Genomic DNA, 19,642 nt, shown 5'->3' with positions numbered 1-19,642 from the left:
TGATTTCCTTATTTACTAACATCCCAAAAATTCCAGGAGATGCTTCAATGAGAATACACAGTACAGAAATATCCCACGGTAGACACAACTCCTGGTGAGCAAATTAAATGTTCTAATTAGATGAACTTTGTTGTTGCATGTTCCTTCCCCATGACCTGGACTGTTATGAAACTATGAACAGGAGCAATGGCTGTTTATTTTGGCATTCAGTCTGGCCTCAGACATTCTCAGGTCTACTCTAATTCTCAGGTCTATTTGACATTCATTTATTGCTTAAATTTTAAAGCTAGGAGTCCTGTAAGTCTCCTTTAGGGGCTGAATTGACTTTACAGTCCTAGAGTTTAAGTGATGTAAAATGAATATGGATTTATGATCCCATAAATATGTTCAAAGTCAATCTCCAAAGGTCTTCTTTTCTTAACTACCCTCATGACAGTGTTCAAGTATGCCAAGAAAATCAAGGAGTAGTTACCAGTGCTGTGAGCAGTAGAGGTTGAAGCCTGTAATTGAAAGGAATTTAAAAACTAGAAATTTAACACTCAGAGATTTTGGTCTTGCTTAACAGCACCAGCCCTTGGAAGAATAAAACCTCTTTATGGTTTGTGTTCAAATCCAGTGACTTCGCTTACAAATTATTCTGCATATGAGTGAGCAAGATTTTATTTTCAGTGTACAAATCCTGTGTAATCCTCTTGCACGCTTTGAATACATCCAAAATATATGGAGTCTCACTTCTGGTTAGGCTTCCCCCTGCACATACATAATAATCAAGAAGTTGTTACCTCTGAAATTGGTTTCTCATAGACGTCTTCCCCTACAGACTTTTCTTGGGCAAGGATGGCATCCCTGTGCAGCACTCGAAGCACGTGCTCTGGAGTTGCAGACCCATAATGAGCTTCTAAAACTTCGGGTTTGGTTTTCTCTGTCTTCAGCATGTGGATCACATCCTCCCTTGCCTGTAATAGTGCAAATCACTGTCATGAGTCAACCTATTAACCAAGAGGGAACCTGGGGAAAATAGAGGCCTTTCATATGTACAGACTGCATACACAAAAATAAAATAAATTAGAAAAATGACAGGCTGTCAATGCAAATATAAAAATGTTGGAAAATCTCAGATTAAACATGATCAGTCCAATACAAATTTAAGGGATGAATTATTCTGTTCCTGTATGACATTACATTTGAATGATATGAATTTTTATCTGAGTTGCAACTATAGCCAGAGAACATCATTATTCTTCATAAACTGGATTTTGGTTGTTGCCCATGGTGTTCCCTGAAGGGACAAGGAAATGAGGAGAACAAGCAGCACAAGTGAGCTGAACTAATATTTCTCAGATAGTTACCTCCTATTCACTCCCTAACTGAATTTGTGGCTAAATACTCTTTTCAAGTAACCTTTAAAATAATTTTTCTATTTTTTTTTTTAAACAAAACCCTAGACATTGCAGACGCCAGCTAACGAGACATGGTAAGTCTGAGCAAATCCTCCCAGCCATGGAGGAGGGCTGTGCTGCTGGAGCAGGGGCTGGGAGCAGGGGTGCACCTGTGGCCAATGGCAGCCAGGTGGAAGCTCCCCAGTTCCAGCAGCAGGAGCAAACACCTGGGCATGACCAGACAGCTCTGCAGGGCCACGGGGCTACGCACAAGGAGCACTTTAGGGCTGTGCTGTGGATAAACACTTAAGCCAGGGCTCTGTTTCTAATGATACTTGCCAACACCTGTTAAGCCATCTGTAAACTGGGGGCAGGGCACCTGCTTGTCTTCCAAGGCATGTTTATGAGGCCATAGTCCAGGGAGGGACTGTAAAACCTACAGGTTTTTGGTGGTCAGAGGGGAGCTCCTGGATTTCCCTAGAGAGCATCTTTCCCACAAGAGCAAATGGATGGGGGAGCAGAAGAGGATGGGCATTTTTCTCTTGCCTGCCTTTCTGACAACCCATGTGAGCTTGGGAAGTAAATTAAGCACTAAGGAAAGGTTCAGACATTTTAGGAAAAAATTCTTTACAAATCCTGCCCCTGTGTAAGCAATGACTGTTTTAAGATTTATGAACTGACCAACTCTTCATGCTTTTCCATGCCGTTCATAACAGCATTCAATTCATCCCTGTAGCAAATCTTAAATCTTCACCCAGAACCTCAGAGGCACCACAGCTCAACAAAACTACTTGATTTTAAAATGAGTAAGAAAATAATTTTGGGAAATGGTAAAGATCCTTTAATTTTTTTTTAATTTAAAACAGTCTAACATGAAAATAAGTAATGAACTTCAGGCAAAGATCATGTCATCTAATTAAGAACTAGCCCAATATATATAAAATTATGCATAACATTTTGTAACCTGAAGTAAAATATTTGCACTTGTCTGCAAGATACAAAATGCAAATTGGAATGGTATTAATCTTATTTCAAAATGAGAGCAGGAAAGGTTCATCACTCATGGATGTTACAACTGAGTGAATTATGTGAGCTAGTCCCAAAGAAAGACAGAAGAGCATGTACACCTCACTACATCACATCCTAAGACTGTGCCATTCTCAATACCGGAAAAGTGTTGTTTTAGGCAGGTTCTTGACAGGTTTGTGAATGCATTACATTTCTCTATCCCTGTGGAAATAACAGATGTCTTATTGTCTTCATCACCATGAGGCCAATGCTTCTATATTGAAGAAAAGCCTTTAAAAAGTCCAGTAGGATAGCATGGGAGTATGCAGGGATTCCTAAATGCCCAGATTTTATGATGTGTTGTCTTAAGCCCTTTTAGGAAGAGGCAGTGCTGAGGCCATGAGGTTCATCCTGTCCCAATGAACTAATTTGGTATCTTGCTGTGTGCTTCCCTGGGCCACAGGCAAAGGGAGCACCAACACAGAGGGACGGGGATGAGGGAGCAGCTCCCTTTTACCCTCTGCACCAAGGGACACAACCAATCATGTTGAAATGTTTTTTTGTTTTGATTCTGAGCACACAAAGCTTCATACCCCACACAGCCCTTTCCTCAGGGACAAGCACATCTCAGACCCTGTTTGGGAGGGGAGGAGAATGAATTCATTCTCTCACGTTGGAACTGTGGGGCCTTGGACGGCAAAATTAAACACTGGCAGGGCTGGGCAGAGCAGACAGAGACAGCTCAGGACTGGGGATTTAACACTGTGAATAGGCAGAGCAAAGAGCTGGACTCCATTCCCTGCAGTGGTTATTTGATACAGAAATAGCTGTGCAGGCAGCTGCTCTGCCCAGCAAGTGCCCCTGCCCTGTTCAGTTGTGCACTGCCTGACTTTCTCTCAGGCCTCATTAGTCTGTCATCACTCACTGTTCAAATGGAGCAACTTTAGCACAAGGGAGTAGGAATAAGAGCCCCTGAAACAGCTAAGAGTGTCCCTGCTAACTGAGAAAGGCTTCTGGATGCTGCAGGTTTGGGTCCCCCAAAAGCCAGAGGGAGCCAAGCCAGGGGAATGGATGATGCTGAATGGAGGAACTGACAACCCAAGAAGAAAAATAGGTGCCCAAGCTCAGTTCAGAACTTTGAAGAAAAAAACCCATTCATTGCTTCATCTTAAAAGGGAAGCAGTGATGTGCCTAGCTCCAAGGGAACGGGGCAGGACAGTCAGCACCAAACAGCCCTTGCTCAGCCCATGGGAGGGTACCTAGCCCAGAATCAGGCTGGGTGGCACCATGCCCTGTCCTATACCTTTCTTGGGTACCCCACACTCTGCTGGCATTAATGGGGCAGGCTGCCTTTTGCCTTTTCTGGGCTCAGCCATTTCTCCTATCCTTATCTTCTCAAGGGTATTGGTTAATTCACCAAGGACTTTGTTTCAGTTGTGATAACAGCTTGTGAAAAACAAATGACAAACAGACACACAGGTTGCTAGGAAGCATTGGACCAAAAAGGGAACCTAATGCTAATAATAAACTGGAGACAAATTTGCTTTTATTTGGTCAGAAACAAGCTCCATCACAGGGAGATTCTGAAGGGCAGCTAACCTAGGTCAGAGAGACATCCAAGCAACATCCATCAGTTTGGGGTTTGTGAATTCCAGTCAGTCTCTCTGAAACCCCTCAGGATGATATAGAGAGAAGGAGCTGAAACAGCATGCCTGTGTATCTTGTGATTTCATATTTCTCCAGATGACCAATTTTCCCCTGAAACAACTGAAAGAGAGGTCAGGTAGGGGTGTTTTTTTCCAATGTGTAGTGATCTGCAGGAAGCAGACCATCTGCAGAGGAGCACTGGGGCTACTTCAAAATCCATACCTGTGAATTTTGATGTAGCACACCTTTGAGCATGAGAGACTCAAAGTGGGGGTCCCTAGCTAAGAAGAGGGAGTTTTCAGCAAGCTGTTTCTACTGGTGGAAATCTACTGCTGGTGCCTCTTGCCCCAAAGTGCAATCCTGTTTTGTGTAAATCATAAGCTAGGACACAAACACAAGGAAGGTATTTCAAACTGTGAGTAAACTTGTGTATAAATCCCAGAGAACAGTTTTTAGCTGTTTTGGTAGAAGGAACATGATTTTTGGTGCAGGAAAATCATCTCTCAAGTCCTGCTTTTGTTTTGTTTTGTTGGTGCTGTGATGAGAAAGAGCATCCAGGCTTGAGAAGACTGCATATTGCAACAGCTTGTAACACAATGAAACTTATTTGCAAAAGTCCAGAAGACTGCAATTAGTCAGAAAAGCTCTTTTAAGTCAAAATATGGAATTTAAAAAAATTTACTTTTATTAGTTTTTCATTACTTCAATTGTCCTAGAGAAAACACTGAGCTACCTTTCTGTCTATATTGTTAAGGTTGTGAATTCTTGAAAATAAAGATACCTTTCCATTAATGAAGTGTCCCAGGCACCAGATTCTCTAAGCAGTAGGAGCAATAAAGACAGATTAAAGATGTACTCATTTAACTCCTTCGGTTGCTCCTGCTGATAGAAGAACTGTAAAGTTGAATTATGTCTAAGCTTGTTTTATGCTTACTGGAGGTGCCAAAATCTAAAGGCTGATGACCTCAGCTCTTGAGCACGCCATGGATGGCCTGAGGTGCTGGGGAGCACTGCTGTCCCACAAAATTTTGCCTGCTCTCCTTTCCCTCCCCTCTATTCCCCACTCATGAGTGCACTTACCAAAGAGATGGGGTCTGTGTTACTACCTGGGAAATCCAAGACAATGCTCCCCTTCTCTCATGAGTGCACACTGCTTGCCCAGATGGAAGGCTGGCACTCACTTTTTGGCAGAATAAAGGAGAAGGACTTTGTTGTGCTCACCGAATGAGCGGAGCAGGGGGCCGTGTTCCAAACCTCGCCTTACTACACGCCTAGTAAAATATTTAAAAGATATAGAAAGGATGTAAAGAGGTTCCTGCATAAAATTGAAACCATTTAGGAAACAATAGCATGACTCTGCTGCTTGTAAAAGGGGTCTGGCAGCCTAGCAACCAGATTCTTGGTCAATGGAAAGACTGTTACGCGAGCTGGGCGTTCAGACGTGCCTCTTCCTCATGCCCTGCCCTGCCAATTTACTACAGCCCTCTCTCCCCATTCCCACAGTCTTTGGCCTCTCCCATGAGCCTGCTGACAAAACTCAGCACCCACTAAATGGGGAATTTTTGCCACAGGCCATTTGTCACCTGGGAAATGGGACTGAACTGATCAAACTCGTTTCATATAAGGCATCTAGTAAATCGGGGGAAAAGATCCAATTGTGTTCAAGATGGGTTGAATGGAGTTGAAGCAATCACTATTTTACACTGTCAGGTGTAAAACCCAGCTCAAGATCATTTGCCAGTACATGTCTAAACTCTTCTTCTGATTCTTTTTCCTAAGTAGCCTTCCTGCAAATTCATAGTTTGTATCTCTCAAAATCAGTTACTGGTACCTATTACCTTCATAGCTCCACCTCTGGAGTCATCTAACTACTTTAGAAAAATCTCTATATTTCAGTAACATGACAACAATCCTCTTAATTAGATGAAAGAAATTTTGAAAATTCAGGAACAAGAGTAGCATTTACGGGAAATGCAATTATGTAATATTTTAGCAACCTGATATTTCCAGCTTTTGAATATTTCTTTTCTGGTTATGAAGACACTTTATTATACCTACACAAGGAAGTGCACTAAGTAGCAGATGTTTAATATTTATGAAGTTGTATTTTTCTTGCCAGAGATTAATGACAAAAATAACTATGAAACCACAGACAGGAACCTTTACTTCTACTTGTGTTGTTGTTCTTTGCATTGCACACAGTTCAAGTTATTTATAGCACAACAGCTGCTCTGTTCAGCATCCGAAACTAGATAAGGTCACAGGTTATCCATGTAATGGTGGGGTCTTACCAGTGACTGATTTCCTAAATGCCAGTAGGCTTTACAAATATTTCACCTAGAGTTAATAAACATCACACTCAAAGCATCCAGAGGGAGATCAGGAGAATGTTCTCACACTGCTTTCTGCGCTATCCAGAACATGATGTGCTGCTACCAGGGCAGGAATAGCCTCATTTCTGAAAAGTTCCATTAGAGACCTCAGAAAGTGGATATCACTATTTTAATGAAAGATTTTAATGAAAGAAAGCACCTTCAAGCAGGGGCACTCAAACACCTGTATCTGAAAATCTTTTCTAACACTAATCCACTAGTCCCTGGTTAAGACCAGTAACTTCCCTTCATTCTTATCTTAGGAGGAAACAAAAATAATTAGAAGGAAAGTGTACTTTCTTAATTTTGTCTCATAATACTATAAATATGTATGCAGAAAGTAGTAAAAACTACTCCTGACAGCTGGAATTACACTTTTGTTAAAGGCCTGATTGCTCTCTCTAGCCCCTCTATTGTACAAAGCATGTTTCAAAGCAGGGAGGTTAGGTGCTCTATTGCATATTGCATCACACAAAGATCTTTTTGCCAAAAACTGAGTAAATATTTTTTTTCTCCTGTACCAGATATCTGAAGTAGCCTTGTTTGTATCACTCACCCAGTGATGCTAACCATGCAAAACGCTGGCTAATTACATAAAATCATAGAATCATAGAAGTCCTGAGTTGGAAGGGACTCACAGAGAACATCAAATCCAAATCCTGGCCTTGCACAGGACAGCCCCAAGAGTCACACCCTGTGCCTGAGAGCATTGTCCAAACACCTCTTGAACTCTTGGTCAGGCTTGGTGCTGTGCTCACTTCCCCTGGGAGCCTGTTCCAGTGCCCAATCACCTTCTGGGTTAAAAAACATTTCCTGATATCCAGCCTAAACCTCCCCTGACACAGCTTCAGGCCATTCCCTTGGGTCCTGTCACTGTCACACAGAGCAGAGATCAGAGCCTGTCCCTCCTCTTCCCCTCATGAGGAAGTTGTAGACTGTGATTAGATCTCCCCTCAGTCTCCCCCAGACTGAACAAACCAAGGGACTCCAGCTGCTCTATGGTTTCCCCTCTAAACCCTTCACCATCTTCACAGCTGTCTTTTGGACATGCTCTAATAGCTTTATATCTTTTAATAAAAACTGCACACTCGAGTCAAAGTAAGGCTGCACCAGCAACAGGAATACATTGGGGTTTTTTTTGCAAGGAAGACTTTATGTACAGCAATGATTTTTTTACACCTTTCATCTTAACTTAATTCCCTAATACTTGAAAATAGGAATTTCACTTGCATGAATTTCTTTTACCTTTTCTGTATTCAAGTCTAGGTACACGATGTACTCTGGAGGTAGAGATTACTTCAGTGATGAAAAGTGACCATTGTTGATTGTTGATTTTGTACAAAGGGTAAGTGAAATATAGATCCAGAAACACAAATGATCCCTCATGGCCCTGAGGATATTGAACAGAACTGCCCTGTCTTCTCCACACCATGCAGAACTTTCTGGCCTTGTATGATGCCTTTGGAGCTCTACACTGTATTTAATTTTATTGTGCTTTATCTTGTGATAGCTCAGAAAGCTCTTCTAAAATCAATACTGGAGAAGAGGCACATGATAGACTAGCTCAGCCACTGCATAAATCTTCTGAAGTGGCTCCAGAAGAATTACATCAGAAATTAATTTGGCCTGTTATGTTTGAAAAAGTCCCTGCTAAAGATTGCAGAGCTGAGGAGAAGCAGCACTGAGCAATGTATTACTTCTTCCAGCAAGCCTTGAAACAGATCAAATGAGCACTAGAAGACATCTGTCTGTTATTTCCTGCCCACACAGCTTTGTTCTGCTTTATTGCCAGAGCGCTCCATGGATGATGTCACTTTTTTTTCTGAAGAAAACAGGCCACCAGAGCCTTTCACTGACATAATTAATTATCTGTAGTCTGGGCCACAGCCAGCAAAATTCCCATGGCAAGACCCTGAGAAGTATTAACTCCACACTGCTTGATGTTTTCAGAATTATTATGGTCTGGGATACCCTTCCTTGTCTTTTCACACTGAAAGAGTGCTTTGCTTGATATTATCAAGCCGTGGGGCAGTTACTGCAGCATATAGAATTACAGTGTCATGATCCAGTCAGCACAGAGACACCAGGGCAAGGGGTCACTGTCAAGTTATGTGCATGACTCTGCATGTTGGGATATGTTCTGCATGTTCCAGAAATGCCTCACAATGGCTAAACTCACTGGTTTGGGTTTGCTGTACCCAGTCGTACAGAGTTTTTGTCTCAGCCAACATTAACTGTATAATATTTTTCACATGGCCTGAAGCCCAGCAGCAAGCAGAAACCACAGACTGATCCATCTAGCCATAAAGCTGCCATGTTCCTTTTGTAACCAGAACTTATTTTGTGATCTGTAAAAAGCACTTTAGGAGGGAAAAAAAGAGTGACTAATGAAAGGGCAATAACAGGAAAAGCATTTCTTTTCCTCTTTCTTCTCTTATCATCTGGCCCTATTAGTAAGTCTGGACCAAGACACGAGACCCATGGATCATGAACCTCTTTCTTATGCTTCACACATAAAATTACCCCACCATGCTCCATCTCCATTCCGTAAAGGAAATAACATTTCTCATGAATGAGATTTAATTTCCAAGTATATAGAGGATCTAGATATGCTGTGAATGCTACAAAAAATATGGCATTCTGACATCAATATCAGTGTTTTCCTATTAATTTTTCCCCTTTTGTTATATTTTATTTCTGCCAGGTACAGGTTCTTCTGTACTATCATCCAATTTGTTGAAATCCATTAGAAACTAAAAAGTATCTTCATTAAATGTGTAACTCTTGTCTAAATTGCTGTTTGCAAGTGCTACATTGGTGGTATAGAGAGCACAAGCATCTGAAATTAGGTGTTCTGAGTTGAATTTCAGGGATGCCCTTCAAGCAGCTGCTGTGAGTACCCTGTCTCCAAGAGGAGCAAATCAGCCCAGGCATTTATTTTTTCCACAGTGATCTTGCTGCCTTCTGGCAGGAGCAAGCACACAAGGAGCAGGATGGAGCAGGACAGGCTGGAGCCAGCAGGGCTGTAACCACCAGGATGATGAAGTCACAGGCATTCCTTCTGCCTCTTCTGTGGAGACAGGAGCATGTGGGACACTAACAGACCTAAGCCTGTGTACATGAGTAATAAACTGTATACACAACTTTCTCTTGTCCAAGCGTTTTGTTGGCTTCAACGAGATGTTTTTGAGTGCTCTGTGCTGCACAATATGCATCCAAGTTACTGGTGGCTGATGAATGGGCAAGAACACTAGGGCTGCGTTTCAGCAAGCACTCACCAGCACAACCAATTATTTGAACGCAGGAGTTGTCTGAGGAAATGAGGGAAGTGGCCAAACTCTGAGCGTGAAGCACCTGGGGTGGGTGGGCAGTGAAAGGCGCAGAGTGAGAGCTCCCAGCCGTGCCCATGATGCCCTCAGTTGTCTCCAAAATCCCCCAGATTCCCCCCAATGTCCATCCTTCACTTTGCCCTCCCCAAGCCCCACTTGGGGACGTCCTTGCCCCTCTCTATTCTCCCACTGCATTTCCAAGAATGACTCTGAATCCCTTCAGAATGCTGTTTTACCTGAACTGCTGAGATGGCCCAAGCCAATACTGGGGAATTGGGGTTCCATATTCACATCAATACTTCTGTTTCTGATTTGTTTAAACTTGAAGGTGACAAATGTCTGGAAGTTACCATGCAACTGTATATTTGAGTTAGTTCAGTTCCACTCATTTTTCTGGCATGGAAGAGTTGATGCTAATTTTTTGCAAAGAAATCCAATAATTTCCAGGATAAGAAAGACATCACTTGCAAAATCCAAACCCTTCCTGTCTGAGGAAAGGATTTCCCTTCATAGTGCCTCCCTCAGCAGTGCATCATTTTGGGTGCCACATCTGCCCAGCCCTCTGAAATAAGTCAGAGTTTACTTCATTTTGGACATCACACAAACAGTGAAGGCAGCAATTTTGTAAGATGTGGCAAGACACAAGATGTTCAGTAGGACCTGCAGTTTTCTATGTGAAAATGTTACATTTCTCTCACTTTAGTTAACCAATAGGTGGAGCCTTTAACCCTAGAAATAAGACATTTTCTCAGCCATGTTATGACAATTATTATGTAAAGATTTATATTTGCATTTATTAAAGCTTGTTTTGGATGAAAAATAATCTGTTTTGCTCTCAAGAGCTTATCTGATCCTCAGCTAGAGGACAACAGACAAAAACTTAATAAACACAGAACTGGGGCAGCAAAGTTAATAAAAACAGGTTCATCTACCACTGCAATGTTAAATTAACAACTGGTGACTCAGAGTACTGGACAGCATTATGACACATAAGGCATATGCTAGCTGCAAGCTTTCCAAAGAATCCCAGATATTTTAAAGCCAGAAAGCTCATGCATTTAACATTGATTGCAAAATGACCGGCCATGTGCTCTCCCACAGAGTGAACTTTCAAGAAAAATGAGAAAAGGTACAAACTTCTTTATTACTGTTGCACTGAATATACAATTTCCACTAAGCAAATGTAAAGAAAAAGAAAAATAAATAGTCAAATTATATCACTATTTAAAACTAATTTTTAAAAGTTAGCAAGAGAGGATCAGTTTGGAAAAAGACCAAAACTTTAAAAGCTGGTTGTGGGCAATTCTGTTTTGAACAGAAGATGAAGAATTTTGGGAAAAAAACCCCAAGCTGTTCCTAGTCTTCCTTCCACTCTAGATAAGATGTTCAGTGGGTCAGAGACACTTGTCAGTTATTCCTCTCTCTTCTGATCCTTCAAGCCTAACCAACACAACAGATACTGCTCAGGCATTACTAGAGAAGGATGTTAAAACATCTTTGTGAAAGAGGACTTCAGCCTACAGCTGTCCTGTGACAGGGACATTTTACTGGGGATCATTACTTGAAGAGCTGAAAAGCATACATGTAATTCTAAAGCAATTTTAGTACCAAAGAGATGGATGGCCACCATCCCTCTAGTTGACAGTATCTCTGCCCTTTATTTCAGATGGAGCAGGAAATTGCCTAAATAGCACAATTTAACTATATTTCAGTATACTGTCCTACTTTTGCTATTTTTTTTTCCCCTCTCACAAAACAGCCAGGTTCTATTTTAAAATTGATGATTTTGGGGCTTGCTAGACAAGTTCTTCTTACCTCCTATGGTATATTCTGCACTTTGCACAGCAGAAAATGCAAGCTACAGAAAACAAACCATACTATTCTGGACAAAATTAATCTCTGGTTATAAATTATTCAATAAAAATAGAAGAGAGCATCTGTGGTCTGAATTTTTTTTTTTTTTTTTTTTTTTTTGTGCTGCAAAAGCATTCTTCACCAGCAAAACACAAACAAGCCAGGGGTCAGTCAGAGAGGAGAGAATTTACTCATTTACTGATATACTAGACATTTTACGGTTTGTTTTTAGGCTTTTGTTTTGCTACACTGTGGATACCATCTATCCCTTCATTTTCTTGCCTTTTGTGTGCCCACTTTCTGTGTCTAGCTTGGCTCCATTTATCTCTGTTGTGTTCCCCTTTTGCTTACACTCTTTTTCTTCTATTGCTCAGCCTCTTTCCCCTCATTCCATTCTGCTTAAGTCACCTCTCCCTCCACACATTAACCCTATCTTCTCTTTTTCCCTGTAGCTCTGTACTTGCCAAGGTTTTTCCCGTGGGGAATTTGCATTTCATCTATGATATGCTCATAAATTCTAAATTATTTCAATTCAAACAACAGGACTTCACAGATACCCTGCATGCACTTTTCTCTGGCTTTACCTATTCTTTCTGCCTTGGCTCATCTGCTGCTTGTTAATCTGTGCTGTTTTGCTAATGACCATTTGAAAACTCCTTCTCTTCACTGTTTTCTCTGGTGCCAAGACAACTTGCCCCAGCTTTCTCTTCTGGTTTCTGTTACCTGCGCAAGAAACACATCTGGTTTCTTCCCACCTATCTATCCCACATTCCTGGCTTGAGCTTTCAGGCAGATCCAAATTGATTAATATTAATGCAAGAGTATTTAAAAAAAGGCACTGAAGAAAAATGCAGAAGTTTGTACTAATCAACTATGTGGTTACTTCCAAGGTGGTTACAATATCTTGGAAAAGTCAATCCAAAAGCAGTTTGAGGCATTGCATGCAGGTTTACACACTGCAACAAGAGAAAAAGAGACAAGAATATCACAACAACAGCTACAGAGTCAAATTCTCTTGTTTATACCAGTCAGAGTGACAAGTGATGGGAAGGCCAGGTAATGCCATGCCTAAAGAGAAAGGCAAGTATGAAAGCAAATGCAGAAGGCACAGGGAGCTCTGTCCCACAGCAAGCACCACGTGCAGCTCCAGCTCCAGCCACCAAGAAGGGACCCCAGGGTGTGACTGCTGCTGGTCAGGGGTGATGGGGACATGGAGAGCCCATTTTGCCAGAGGAAATGGACAGGATGTGGTACAGTAGCACAGCAAAAGCAAAGGCTCAGAGGATGCAAGGCTGCTGCCTACAAACACATCAGGCATTATAGGCAGGAGGGACAGAGGTGGGCTTTCAAAGCAGGATCTCTGTATAGCAGAGTTTCATAAAGGTTTCACTAGATGTAATTAAAATTGTTTTAGAAGTTAAATGGGAGAAATCAGATAAACATTAAAGATTTTCAGTTCTGGGACTGTTTTTCCAATAGGAGTAGTCAAAGTAAACAAACTACCTAAAATATGGCTTACTAAGTTAACAAAAAGGTTAAAGGGAGCATTTGCCTAAAAAATTAGATGATGGGATTTTATATACAGTAGATATTCTACAATTTTGTCTCCAGAATTCTCAGGTCAGTCAATGCATCTGCAGGATGAGGGAAGCCTGAGATGGGAAGTGACAAAAAGGTAGAATAAGAAAAAAGGTCACAACTAGAATAATAAAAAAGGGAAGAAAAGTGAATAGGGAAATTTAGCTCTTAGGAAAAAGAGTGAACAGAGCAATTATAGAATAAAAGGCATTATATAATATGTAACCCTCCAAAAGGGAAAGTAGAAAAGCAGAAAGATGGAAACAGTAAAGAATTTTCCTTTCCTTTGCATATACAAAGCATAGTTTTCTGCGAGAGAGACAGACAGAAAAATACTAAAATACCTTTTAAAGTGTTAAAATGCAATGGGTAGTTTATCACCTATACCCATGTGAGTTGACTTTGTTAAGAGAGAGGATTTTCCTGGTGGCCAGATGTGCAGCCACTGATACCAAAGTGTTTCATAAGGACCTTGCCAGGGAGAACAGAGTCCTCTGTTAACCTTTCCCTGATGCTCCCAGGTTGAGAGGAAAGTCTTGCAGCCCACCTGAAGGTGAGCTCCCCCTGTCTCTGTGGGATGAGAGAGCTCCTTCCCCCACACCTGCCTTGTTTCAGCAACCAGCCTCCCACACCTGCCCTTCAACAAAATACTGCTCTGGCACCTCCTGCAAGCACTCAAATTAACCATTAAATGCAGTCTTGATTACATACTTGTAAGGAAGGGATTTCTTTGACAGCAGAGTGGTTTGGTCTCTCCCTTTGAACCAGGAATGGTATATAAATAGGTTTACCTCTGAATATCTGCTACATCATGTTTCCCTTCAAATATCAAACCAAACCCAACCCAGTGTTACATTAGGAAGTTTGAGGAGTTGTCAGAAATTGTGTCTTGTCTAATTAATAAATATTAATTTATACATCCCTTGTATATGATACATACTATTCCTCAGGACATCACATTTCACACATTGCCCATCTGCACCCTCAGGTCTGCAGCAGAGGGAATGTGACAGCAGCTGGCAGCTTAACTTGCATTTCCTTTACACCCCATGGCTGCCTGGCTTTGAGGAGCTCTGCTCTCAGGAAACATTTCAGCCCCAAGGCACGCAAGGGACGTCCACACGAGTGAGGGGCTGAGCTGCAGGGGATGAATGCCACGCTGGCACTGGAGAAACCCAGTGAAATATGGACTATAATAAAGGCCTTGAGTGGAAAAGTTGCTCCTTTTTGAGTTGGTGTGAAATACAGGAAACTGTCTCCCAAGCTTAAATTGGCCTGCAGCAATAGGCACAGAATCTGGATAAGAAATTATTTTCCTTGAGAAACCTAATGATTTGTAGTGGGATGCTGTCATTATAAATATACTTTTATTATTGTGGGTTTTTTCCCCAAACATGCAATGAAAGAGTGAGTTGTAAACATGTAGGAATACTCCTCCTCATTTCCTTTTGGGCCCCCAATCAGGAAATGTTGAAAATCAGTGTTGGTATTGCTGAAGATTAATGGCTGCTGCTCAGAAACCATACAGAAAGGGAACATATTCCTGCCAGGACAAATACATAGGCCATTGGACAAAAATCTGTGAACCACAGATAGTATTATATCATCATTATAAAGATCCACACTGCCTGTCTTGCTCTGTAATTAATAATATTCACATGTGGGTTTGACTGAAATCACTGTAACAACCAGGCAAATTAATGCCATGCCTTCATGGTCCAATTTATTCTACTGGTATTTGAAGTTTTCTTTTCAAATCAGCTTTACAGTATTTAAAAATTAGATTTTTTTTTCCAGGTATAGGAAGCAATACTTCATGGATTTTTTGCCACTCTATGTTCAATATGGATTTAAAGACCATGTAATCACTACTTTTTTTTTATATGAGCAGTTAGATCTCACAAGAGAAAATACACTCCACTGAGCTGTAGGCCCATTAAAATAAATCCCTGTCTTCAGTTCATTTGCTTTCCACTCTCCTTCAGAGAGGCTGTACTTAAGAGCTCTCCTGCCATGTATATTGGGACACATTCCCATCACCACAGCTTCTGTAAACTTCTTCTTCACTTTTGTTTTCTTGCAAAATAAGGCATAGGCTATATGGTGACCTCAGATGTTTGTGAAAAGCTTTCCTTCTCTATATTCAGTAAATGCACAGGGTCCAGCCAGGAAACATGAAGACAGGCACAGCTGAGTCCAACTTGGTTCTAGAAGCTAAAGCACAAGCAAGCTACCTGAGGGTATTATAATTTCAAAAACTAATCAAGGGAAAAATGAGGACATAAACATCATTTCCAGGGCATCTCTCCATGGTTTTCTGGCACATTTGACTTCAAAACAAAGAACTGGGGCATCAAGTTGTAAAGTAAGTGCTTAATATTGGTACCAAGATCAATGTGGTGTGGGTCTGTGATGTGAGATGGTGTGAGTAGTGAACTAAGCACATGAATACATTACCAACTTACCCTGCTAACCCCACAGTTGTCACTGTCCCAGGTTACCTCCTGTGGCTGAGCTCACTGTTTGAGTGTTCCAAAGCAGTGTCACCCTGGTGGAATGGGCATAAGATGCCCCCTGCTCATGGCTGATTAAAAAATTATGGTATTTTATCCCAATTTTTTATTCAGATAATAATGTATCTCCCTACAGGTACAGCCTGATGCTATTACCAAAACAAATTCTTCTTACATATGCCTAGATAATGTTTGCTTTGCCAGAATTGAAATGGCTTCAAAGTAAACCTAAATATGATTTGTCAGTCCAACAAAATGCCAGCCACCAGAGATGTCTGAAAGGATCTGAAAATAAAAAGCCATGAAATGACTCAGTGCATTAGGTCACTGTGACAGCCAGGAGGTAATACCAGAGTATTTACTTTGGCTGGAGCCTTCCTTGGCTCATCTTCCTTTGTAGTGTTAAAGCCAGGCTCTCATCTCAAGCCAAAGTGCTGGAGCTTGCCCACTTCAGAAATGGGTCAACACAGGTACCAGGGAAGTAACTAAAATGGGGGGTTTGAAATGAAATTTAAAACTTGTGTGGATTAAAAATAATTACTCTCTTCCCTGCCTGGCTGCAAGGAGCAGAAGAAGAGGTGCACTCTATGGCCACCAGAGTGGGTGTCCCCATGCCCTCCTGTCATGCCAGGAAGCTTCAGCTTCTCCCCATCTCTTTGGGGTCTGTATGTATGAAAACCCCTAAAAGTATTGTCCAGGATCTACTCCCATCATCCCCATAGGGATAATGAGAACATGAGCAGTCCTTCAAAGCTTGCGTAACTATCCCACAAAGTAAAAGACTACAGTGAAGAACAGAATTACTCAAGCAATAAAGACCACATTTATTGCCACACAGGAAACATTAGTGACTTTCTTCACCTCGCCTTTCCAGACCACAAAGGTGACTTCAGGGTAAATGTTTGTGAACAACATGAGCATGATACATTTCTACTGAGGTTTGGCTCCGTTCACCACAGAAGCTGCACGCTAGCTCCATCTCTAAGGAAATTACATATACAAGATTTTGAATAAAGTCAAATGGAGCACAATAAAAATGGCTACTTTTCTGTAATAGTAATTTCTTTTTTCCTCTCCAAAATTTCATTCAACATATTTTCTTCCTTTTTTACCCCTGTAGTTTTTCATTGTAAAATGACTATTTTCTGTCTTTGACAAAATTATTTATTTTGAATGCATACTTCTGGCAATTTAACAGTAGTTTCTGACAAACTAGAGGGGAATTATGTGCAGGAAAAGTGATACGTAATGATACTCAGTGAGATGGAATCTCAGAGTTATGCTAATGGTGACTCACGTACCAAAGAAATTAGCAGAACAATTGCTTCTTGTAATCAGATAAAATGGTAACAAAGTCAACATTAAAGTAATAATGTTATGAATGTGGGGAAAAGTAAAGCCTTCTATGAAAAGCTAAACAGTAATAGTTCATTGGAATAAAGGGATTAAGACAAAATGTTTCACACAGCTTGGGTGGCTTTTTTCTGCTTGTCCATAGGTTCAGTAAAAAAAGTCACTAAAGTACAACCAAAAGAACATGTGAATTTGAAAAGCAGTCCTACCACAAAAGGGGATAACTTCTGAAAAGCCACAAGTCTTCATATTGACTTTTTGAAATACCACATTTCAACTTCTTATTTTGAAATTCTCTGGAGAGAATCTCTCATGCTACAGAGAGTTCAATGATGAATTAGCATTAAAGAGAATCTCAAAAGTGGACAGACATTTGGGAACAAGTTAAGTGCAAAATCAGGCTGACTGCCATCAGGGACTTACTACTGGGCTGAATTAACATGCAAACCAGGACAACTGAGAAAGCTTTCATGCAAGCACTACTCCAGGAAATAAATGAATGGATCTTTGAAAGGCAAAGAACGTGCAAAGCACTGGACTCTGGAAATCAGACAGGACAGGCAGAGCTTTGGCTGAGGCCTCAGTAATACCTAAATATGCAGAAGTTCCAGGGGACATCCTGAGTCCATTTTCAGTATTCCTGACTTGTATATTGGTCTCTTGAATATTTTCAGTAATGTAATTGTATTCCCTATATTTACTTGTCTTTCCTGCTCCCTTCTTCCCACCCACCACTGGTTCCCCTGTGGTTGTTTTCAGCCTCACCTGCAGATCCACATTTGTTTGTCAGGTGTTTCTTTGACAGGTGTTTGTAATTTATCTTGCTTTGGTAGCTGCAGTGGGAAATAAAGCATCACTTAAAACTGTGACTGTTAAACACCAACTACCACTGCTCTCTCCTCGTGGTCCTTTGCCTTAAATATGAATGTTCCTGTTAGTTGAGCCCTGTGCTATTTGGACAACCTAAAAATAGATGGGTACATAGAAAATATGGTTTAGAAGACGTTTAATTTACCTGCAATTCTCCTTCCATTATACTGAGTAGTTTTATCAAGTCTTCTTTAGAAAGCTCTATGGACTTCTTGTTCTTTCTCTCGCTAGGACCGGGTGATTTTGAGTGCCGTTTGACAGTTGCTGAAACCATGACCTCATCTTCCTTCCGATGAGGTTTGTTCTTTTTCTTGGCATCCTCCTGAAGTTTTTCATTCTCTGTGTGGCTGATGACAGGCTTGGAACTGGAGAAGTGCCCGTTAGACGAGCTTTCTCCACCTTGGTTTCGGGACCTCATCCCTGCCTAGAAAGAAACAAACATAAAGATGCATTTGTAAACTAAATTACTTACAAAAAAAGAAAGTCACAGTGGAAATACTGCCTTTGGTAAGAGCAACAGTCTTCTAAAAACTGGCGAATACTGTCATGCTCAAGAGGTTGTGGTGGAAAGCTCAACCATTCCAACAACTGTCTGTGTGTGGCAGAAAAAAGTCCCGAGGTAAGGTTAGCCATCTTTTTCAGCAAGCCAAATGCCGATATGATTTTAAATGTATGGAACTTAAAATTGATGTGGGACAATGTGTTCCAGTGCTTCCTTTGCTTCAGCTGATGTGTTGATCATTCACAATTCAACGCTACAAAACAAAGCAGGTTGTCAAATAGATCTTATTTAATACGTGGCTTACTTGAGAAACAGAAATGAGATTAAACTTTTGAAAAACTTGTTGCTGGAGTAGAAATTCTCTTTGAGAGTGGAGTGCCAAAGCATAACAAATGTCAGTCTGCTGTTTCTCTGAAATTAGCAATTATTTTATTGCAGGTAACCAAGAAAACTGGAGAATGCAGAGTAAATCAGGTGGCAAATACTGCACAGGATTATTAGACAATAAGTTCCATAAGGGAAAGTTAAAAAGAAGTTTGAAAAATGTGCACAAATGGTATGAAATCACTAACAGGTAAATGGGCAATATCAACACACTCTTTCCAGAAGATTCAGGGTTTCTCCAAAATGTCAGGTCATGGTTATTCAACGCTCACATTTCTGTCTTCTTAAGCACCTACATTGAGCCTTAGACTATGACAGCAAACATTTCTCAGCTCTGTCACCTGACCAACTGTACTGCTAAATTTTTATAGCAATAAATCTAATGAAAAATATTCCACTGCTTCCGAGTATTTCCTCTTGTTTAAATTAATCCCTGGTGTTAGTTTGCAGTTTGCTCATTATTCAAACAGATGCTTTTCAACATCAATAACATCACGGACACTTCTGATAAGGAGTTCAGAGCAGCAGTTCATTAATGAGGGAGTAAAACCTGAAATACATTGATTATTCAGCTTTGCTAAATTACACTGGGTCTGCAGTGGCTTGCCTACGTACTTGACTCAGGCCAGCATTATAAATCTCTTGCCACAATTAGCCTTGCACTTTTGTAGTTTCACACTCAGCATGAAGATTGTCTTTTTATTATGACTGGTTACTCATGTCTTCACTAATTCAATGGAATTCATCCAGCAGCGTAAACAGGGAGAGAATTAGACCCTCTATTTTGGAGTGAGAGAGTTTCACAAAGAGATTCCTTGCATTGTAGGCCTGCTCTTATCCAAACAATATGTGA

At 40.9% G+C, this 19,642-nt stretch overlaps 1 protein-coding gene across 4 annotated transcripts in view; it reads right to left on the bottom strand.

Moving 5' to 3' along the window:
- The window catches only part of FILIP1 (filamin A interacting protein 1), a 106,561-nt gene that overhangs the window by 46,477 nt on the left and 40,442 nt on the right, over positions 1-19,642 (bottom strand). For all 4 annotated transcript variants that reach the window (XM_058800897.1, XM_058800898.1, XM_058800899.1 and 1 more), the window contains exons 2-3: positions 18,049-18,327; positions 783-956 (exon numbers count right to left, since the gene is read on the bottom strand). In XM_058800897.1, the coding sequence (XP_058656880.1) occupies positions 783-956; positions 18,049-18,321 (447 nt within the window). In that variant the 5' untranslated portion in view covers positions 18,322-18,327. The remainder of the gene's footprint in view (positions 1-782; positions 957-18,048; positions 18,328-19,642) is intronic.

This window comes from Ammospiza caudacuta, chromosome 3, assembly GCF_027887145.1.
Source record: "Ammospiza caudacuta isolate bAmmCau1 chromosome 3, bAmmCau1.pri, whole genome shotgun sequence".
Classification (NCBI taxonomy): domain Eukaryota; kingdom Metazoa; phylum Chordata; class Aves; order Passeriformes; family Passerellidae; genus Ammospiza; species Ammospiza caudacuta.
Note: the sequence above shows the minus strand (reverse complement) of the source record. Positions and strands in the feature narration are given on the sequence as shown.